The sequence below is a fragment of the Micropterus dolomieu genome, linkage group LG23, assembly GCF_021292245.1.
Source record: "Micropterus dolomieu isolate WLL.071019.BEF.003 ecotype Adirondacks linkage group LG23, ASM2129224v1, whole genome shotgun sequence".
Classification (NCBI taxonomy): domain Eukaryota; kingdom Metazoa; phylum Chordata; class Actinopteri; order Centrarchiformes; family Centrarchidae; genus Micropterus; species Micropterus dolomieu.
Genome location: NC_060172.1, coordinates 26,463,261 through 26,471,523, shown reverse-complemented (window position 1 = coordinate 26,471,523; position 8,263 = coordinate 26,463,261). Strand labels below are relative to the sequence as shown.

The 8,263-nt window shown below is 40.5% G+C and overlaps 1 protein-coding gene across 1 annotated transcript in view; it reads right to left on the bottom strand.

The window, feature by feature from the left end:
- Positions 1-319: 319 nt before the first annotated feature.
- The window catches only part of LOC123963873 (unconventional myosin-XVIIIa-like), a 65,313-nt gene continuing 57,369 nt past the window's right edge, over positions 320-8,263 (bottom strand). The window contains exons 39-40 of the mRNA XM_046040961.1: positions 6,497-6,619; positions 320-2,009 (exon numbers count right to left, since the gene is read on the bottom strand). Coding sequence (XP_045896917.1) covers positions 1,880-2,009; positions 6,497-6,619 — 253 coding nt within the window. The 3' untranslated portion in view covers positions 320-1,879. The remainder of the gene's footprint in view (positions 2,010-6,496; positions 6,620-8,263) is intronic.

Genomic DNA, 8,263 nt, shown 5'->3' with positions numbered 1-8,263 from the left:
TGCAAAGCAAAGAAACTGAGAAAATAAGACATGAAATGCAGATTAGCCTCTTCTGAGAAGATATGCAAATAGTAAGCCAGACACTTTTCTTTGTACATGAGCAAACAGTCCACATGCACATATACTGTATATGCTTCTTTATTAACCTCTACCTATACATCATTTAAATAGAGTTTAAAATTAATAAGGTCACAATCATGTAAGGATGATATAATAATTCTGTAGGGCCAAATATAGAAATAACCAGCAAGTTTCATGTGTGTCTGGACAGCAATAAATCTCATGAAGCGGACGAATTATAAGAGCAGAACGGCTTTAATTTAAGTGTATATTTGGCAGTATTCTATGTGGTAATACAGAGCAGATAGGTGACTAATGGAGTACAAATAAACAAGTCTGACATGGGACCCTCCCCCCAGAACTTCACAGTCAGCATCAGAATCCTTTTACATCTTAAAATGCACGCAGCCTCGGAGTCACTCATCATCACAATATGAGTTTCAGTGCTGCACATTGGTGATCATGGACAAACAACCTTCAAAATTCTCAATCCCACATTTTCTCAAGTGCAAAAAACAACAGTTGAATGAACATAGTCTTTGGCACCTTAAAATGGGAGGGCCATGTTTTACTGAAAAGGGTGTGATCATTTTACTGCTTAAACATGGCCAAAAAGTCCTTCAGTTCAAGACAATCTGCACTTTACACCTGCCACAAGTAACAAAATGTGCAGCTGGAACATCGAAATGGACTTCATTGTACTGAAATATTGTTCTGCAGGATTCAACATTAAAAGGAGCTTTAATGTATTATATACAGTAGAAACCCAGTATTTGTGCATCTGCAAGGTCTCAAAGGCTCTACGGAAAGCTCTTTTATAATAGCAAACAAATACATTCCCTTTGAATTCCAAGAAATATGACACTAGTGGACAAAAGCTTCACTGAGCCTCACAAGAGCCTAACCAAAAGCATTCTGGCATGCACTCCACTAAAAGATAAGAATAAATCAGGAATATGACATAAACCATATCTTAATAAAATACTTCTCTCACTAGCTTTAAAAAATCTTAATTCATCTGAATACCATGCTCATGTAAAGGCTTTGATTCCACATATAACATCATATAAGTATACTATATATACACTTTTAAATCAGACTTTGCTTTAAATCCATTTCTCAGCATTTCATACATACCTACCACATCTAACAGCTTAGTTTAAATAGAAATGTATTTTCCTCAATGATTTTACTTTGATGTCAGCTATTGTGACATATTATCACTTTGTCCAAATGATGGATATCACAACTCGGAACAAGAGCCACATGTAAACTTACAGCAAGATAATTAATTGAAAATGGGTTAATTCCCCCCACTGCGCTAGTCCATATTAATGGGGAGGAGATAAGAACAGTCTTAATAGTTGGTCAGACCTTCTTGAAGAAGTGCAGCCAGAGGGTTTATCTAAATCCTCTTGGCAGAGCTATCTGAATAGTCAGAGGAGAGTGCAGAGGAGTGCTTAAATTTGCCTGAAAGACAGTTCTTATAAATAAAGTAGCAGCAGAAAGTTCTTCTGATAGCGCTCAACTTCACTGTTCTGTTTTGACTAACTTACGCAATATGTTGTGTTAAATATGAAAGAAGAAGCATGTATTAACCATAAAAGCAACACAATTTCATGATGTGAATGAGTGCACCATATACCAAACCTAAACTATCTTAAAACAGTGTTCTTTGTGTGCCCCTTCTCTGTTCTTGCCTCTGGAAGCAGCTGGCCTCTCTTGCTGACTGAGAAGTGGTGGTAAAGATGTGGGGAAAGAATATTGTCCCTCCTGTTTGATTGGTGTCACTGAAAGCATGAGGTGACCTGATTTTGGGTTACGATGAGCACTCCGCCAATGTGCCTTCGCTGTCGTCCTGCCTCATTGGCTGCCTGCTGGAGTCTCTGTCCACCTCATCCTCTTCATCAGATCTGCCAAGACCCAGGTGTCTACGGTACACAGGAGGGCTACAGGGGTCAACACACATACAGACACACCATTATATCATTACTTACAGATTTCTACTACTACTTACAGTTTGAACCAAAACTGAAAGTAGTAGAGAAGAAAAAAGGTTGCTGTAAAAATATGAAACGGAAAACCACGAGCAATTTAGGCTGCAACATTACACTCTTCCCCAGGCAGTAAACAACACATCCCCTGAGGTGTGCATAGCATATGTGCACATAGTTATGATGGCTTACTAATTTTCATTTTTAATTAGGCTATAGGAAAAATGCATTAGAAATATTCTTGGTCCATGGCCCTAGATGAAACAGTGTTGAAACAAAAATCATTACCAGAAACTTTTGTCTTTTAAACACCCTACAGTGAAGTTAAAGCCTCAAATATCCGGACAAATATTTACACATTACATGCATGAGCATTGTGACAGTGGCACACTGTTCACATATTAGTAAATTGTACGTGCAGTTAGTAAGGTAAATGTCAGGGGTCATTTGAAACTCGGGCTTTACATCCTTAGATAATGTTACCATGACAACACAAATCAGTCAAAGCATTACTTGAATGGCAACTTAATTCACTGTAGAGATTTCATGCATCCAGCTCACTATAAGCACTGCTCTTTAATACACACCAAGGACTAGAATTAAATAGCAAGTGAAAAATATCGTTTTAGCTCAATGACTCTATGCACACACTATGTTTTATAAAGTGTTAGAGATTTGATAAAGGCTTCCGGCCTTTTCATATACACTGCAACATTTCATCCATTTGGAAGACTATGATAGCTCCCATTTGGTGTTGCAAAATGTGTAAGTTAGTCATGACACGCGCTAAACATTACAGGGGACCTACTAATGTTGACATCAAAATGTACAATCCCCTGCAACTGTAAAAAAGTGAGAAATAGGTGCTGCAGTTAAGTAAGTTAAAAGTTAAAAGTTAAGTTTTACTTTAAGTTTAAATTACTTGGATTCTGGGTGTTCCAACAAAGTGATGTAAATGTTGCAGAAAACCAGTAACCAGCTAAAAAAATCAAGATGGCATGTGAGCAACACATACAAAAAAACATGTACTTCACTAATTTCAGGTCACTGAATAGCATGACGTATCCCATAGTGAGACATCAAGATGAGCTATGAACGAGAAAATGTCCTAATATTTAATAACAGGCTTGATTATCTATGGTGAAAGTGAATCTTTGTTAAAAGGAAGTGTTGTAATCAATTTTGGGGTTTAGCTGTTGCCTTTAACTGTGTACTAGAGAGCAGCACTCTTGGCAAACTGTTAGCGTGGAAGCTCTACAGTGGTGTTACCGATGAAATTCTGGATACATTCAAGAGAAACAGTGACTCCAAACTACAACAGTGTAATTGAGTACTATTATGAAAACAGCTATGTGTCAGTGTCATCTTCAGTCCACTCAACCTGGCTTAATTCACCCAACAGTGAATAACCCAAGAGCCAGTTTTCAAATAGAGAGGCTAAAATGTTCAAGGACAACTGAACAAAAAATAAGAGCCAGTTTTCAACCAGAGAGGCTAACATGTTCAAGGACAATTGAAAGAAAATAAGAGCCAGTTATCAACTAGAGAGGCATGTTCAAGGACAACTGAACAAAAAATTTAAATAATAAAATTTTCAAGCACGCAGTCTTTCATTTTTTTTTAAAATCACACAAGAGGCAGAGATGCTCAAATTGTCAGTAAAATTACTCTTCAAATAGATAGGCTTTTGAAGTTTAGAGCCAATCTTAGCATTTAATTATGATACAAAGTATTCACATCAAGCAATATCAACAGTCATGTCACACCTCTTTAAACTCTTCTCAGCTAACATGTTCAAGCAAAAAACGGAGTAATTTAGTTTTGCCTCATTGCCAGCACCGCTCTCTCAACACTATGTCCTCATAACAGCATATACAACATTAGGGTAAAATGCTCACATTTGCAGAGATGCAATCCATCTTTGCAAAATAGAATTAGGAAAGTAACACTGCTTTACAGCACTGGTATGTCTGATGACTTGTATTTCAGTGCGCTGCTTCTGATGGTTGGGAGTGGGACAAATACATAAATAGAAATAAAGAAAAGTAACCTTCAATGAATTGCAATGTTGGATTACCGTATACCTCTCAATAAAACTTATCTGTGGCTGTTTATAATGGCATTTAGAAACAAAACTGAAGTGACTGGAATGTTTCAGTAATGCAACCTAGAAGAATAGTTACATGCAGTAATGCTGGCAGGAGCAAAGAGAAACGGTGGCCTTCACTGGCCAACATGACTTTTGAGGGCAGATCTAGAACAATACAAGCCAGCATTATTGTATCACGAGGTTTATGCTCAGATTCAGAATTAATGCAAAACATGCACACACAGCACACTACGTTAGTACATTAAGTGAAAGTTCTCAAATCAGTTTCAGTTATGCCAGACTCCAGGGTTATTATCACACCAAGCTTCACCTTCCAACGTTGGTATCAGTCACTGTCAGGCCTGTAGAGGTACTTCATCACCAAGTTATCCATCTTCTTCTGCTTCTTCTTGGTTTCCTTCTTGCCAGATGGCCCATGACCTTCAGGCTCCTTCTCATCATGATCAGACGGTTGTTTTGGGCCCCTTTTAACACTGCTGGAGCTGCGGTAGGAGATGGTTGAGTCGGAGGAAGACGACTCAGACGACTTTGAGGAGGAAGAGGAATCCTCTGACTCACTTTGCTTCTTCTTAGATCTCTTCTTAGACTTCTTGCCCTTCTTCCTCCTTGAGCTCCTTCTGCTGTGATGGCCATCTGAGGAGGAGTCGTCAGACAGAGAGGCTTTACTTTTTTTATCTTTATGACTGCGGGAGCTGCTGGTACCCAGAGTGCTGGATGGACGATTGCCGTAGTCCAGAGCAGAGCCTGATGCAGAGCGAAGCAGGCTGGATGTGCTGCAGCCAAGCCCGTCGTCCTGACCCTTCTTCCTACTGGCCTCACTTCCTGGCCCCTTCTTCTCATCCTCTTCCTCACCACTAGACTCGTCAAGTTTGCTGCGCTTGAATTTAATGGGTTTGAAGCTCAACACCTCATTGATGGCAGCCTCCAAGTCAGGGTCCAAGTAGTTGCGGTGGGTGACTGACTTAATGTCAGATGTATCTGCCAGATTGCCGTCTGAGGAGCGTGGTTGAGCCGGGGTAGAAAAGCTGCGACTGTGGGAGCGGGGGCTGTAAGATGAAGTTCTTCCTTCACTAAAAGCCACACTCTGGCCATCATCATCATCATCGTCATCTACATGCAGGCCGAATTCACTCAGGCCACAGCTGCGGGCAAGGGACATCCGTGAGCTACTGCGTCTGTCGTCTTTCCAAGAGGTGCTGCGATGTAGTGATCGGGGGCTGGAGCGGCTCACGCTGCTGATAGTCGACTTATTGTCATCATCCATGTCCAAAATGCCCCTCCTGGTGGACATTCTGCTGGGAGCCACAGAGGACACCATGGAGTCCTTATCGAATTCAGGGCTGCTGTGGGAGGTCCAGCGGGACTCCAAGCCCTTCCTGGCTCTGCTGGTGGCTTCAGAATAGGCCAGGGAGATAACAGAGCCTTTGTCCTCTAAGTCTTCCTGTGCCTGGCTCTTCTTCCATTCCTCCTGGAGGTCTCCAGACTTAGACTTGGCTTTGCGAATGGAGGCATGGTCTGGTGTGTCAGGCTGTTCTTTGAGAGTGCTAAACAGGGAGCTCTCATCGCCTGTCCCTCCTATGGAGTCTTTCAAGTTGGAACGCTTCCTGTAGCTTAAGGAGCTCATGACAGACACTGATCTGTTCTGCTCTACCTCTTTCCCGTCTTTACTTCCGTCATTCACCTTCTCCTTACCTTCTTTCAGCTCTTTGGCATCTGCATTTGCTGAATATCTAAAGGGTTATGTAATAAAACCGAGACCAGAGACAATCAACAGAGCACAAAAAGAAAAAATCTGAAACTCTGCATATTTAAAGTACAATCTCTAACCTTCAATTGTATGCTACATGCATAATATTAAACCTAACCTGATATGTAGTAACTGAGACTAAGACTAGATTTTGTATTTTCAATGTCAGACTGTTCCAGAATACATTTTTACATTTTGTCCTCGGGACCAGTCAAGAGTCAGGGAACATAATACCTCTGACTATTGCCGTTATGTACAGAATACACTGTAGAAAGTGAGGCAATCAACCAGTGAGACGATCTATTTAACAGTGGCAGAGGCGTCATTTAGCAGGCGTGCCAACTGGCCATGGGCCACAATTTGACAGCAGCCGCTTCCCCATTACGCCTGCTGTCATTAGACAGATTACTAGGAGAGAGCGATGACACCTAATCACATGAAATACCCATCCTTCTGTTACAAACTGCCCCAGGTAATCCGGGGCCTTTTGAAGGCTGGGGATGTGGGTAGTTTCATCATTACTTTACGTTACCACAGGGATGTACATGGTTATCTGTCATGATGCAAAAGGATATGAGCACTAACCTGGTGCTCTTCTGACTTCCCTCATCTGACAGAGTCTTGGTGGAGCCTTTGTTCTTCGAGATCCAGGACTTAACTCCATCCACACGGTCCTCCACCTCTGAGTCTGTTTCTGTCTCATCCCCACTATGGATAAACAAAATCAAGTTTGTGAGGGGCATCTGAGACTCCAACACAGCACAGCAAAAATATTCTTCTTAACAAGTCATTTTTTACATATTTAACTTAAAATATTTAAATCAAGTGAGATAATTCCCCTTGGTTTTAATACAAATCAACTTCTTTTAAAAAATTTCCTAAATCCTCACTCAGGGTCTTGATACTTTAACAAAACACTGCCTTAATCTGCCTTGTGTGACAATTCAGAATCAATTTAGACAGATTTTCAGACAAGAAATTTGACTAAATGACTTGTTGTGTGAATATTACATGCAATGTAACATAACAGGAATTACACAGGCAAAATAATGGCTAGTTTTGTTTTTAATTTCCCCAGTTGTATTAATTCTCTTATAATCATAGGGGTCAGTATGATGCAAGACAATCCACACATGCAACAAATAAGTATGATTATGTGATAGAGCAGATGTATTAGAGAGAAGCAATTGCATCATCTCATAGCAGAACATACTGTCGATGGAGCTGTTGGAGGCATAATTAACTTGTTTGACTGGTTCTAAAATGCTAGCATCTGTGTGGCGTGTCTCCTGCTCCTGGTGATTGTTATTGGAGGGGAGCCATGAGACAGCCCCGTGGCCTTATGCTCGACATAACAATCAATATACAGAGCCCTGTGGATTCCTATGAAAAAGCTTGGTAGATCCCACCTGGATACGGTCAATCCTCATTCATTACAAATCCATGGTGAATTTTCTGAATGATGCATCCCATTCCATCCCAGAAGGTTAATGTGACAGGAAAGGGTGAGGAGGAGGAGAGCAGAGTGGCATAACCTCTAACTTAATGCTGCTATCATGGTCAAAATGTGATTAGGGAATGCATTACGAGAGGAATCTGTTTGTCTGATGACACGCTGCTTCCAGCATCAATGCTAGATACACTGTCTTCCTTTGGCTAGATGATGTGTGAAAATAAATTTTTACATTTCATGGAGGCAGCTTTAAAATTGCATAGAGATGCATATGTTCTGACAGCCTAAACTACACTTGACATGTTTGCTGTGGTAAGCTGTGTCAGAGAAAATTTAATTTTCCATATATAGTTTTTTGGTTTCAGAACAGGACAACATACTGTATAATAAACTGTAGCAGGGCAAGCATCGGCAACGACGACAGGGTTGTTGTAGAAGAACTGCAATTTTCAGTGCCTCTTGATTTATAGCAGGCTTTGCGTTTCATCTTACCTTTTATTTATAGCCTTACCTACAGTAACTTTCAATGGGCCATGCATCATCAATCTAAAATATGTGCTTTGTTTATCACTGAGTTGTAGATAGATTTCATCCCATGCCAAAAGACAGCTCACTACCATTACATATTAGAAACACTGATTTAATTTTTGGACAAGCTTATCTGTCTGAGCCTTGGAACATGTTGCAAAAATGCATTTAAAGAGCACACACACAATATTCAAAGAGGTGTGAGATGACAGCCAGACTGCTGAGCACTATCATTTGTCTACATACCACATATCCATCTATGTAGGTGTCCCAGTGACCAGTGGACCATTTCCTTTGTCATTGAGCTTTGTATCTCACATTCGGTTTCTTCAGAGAACAAAGTGTACTCTTTCCTCCCTTCTTTTTTTTTT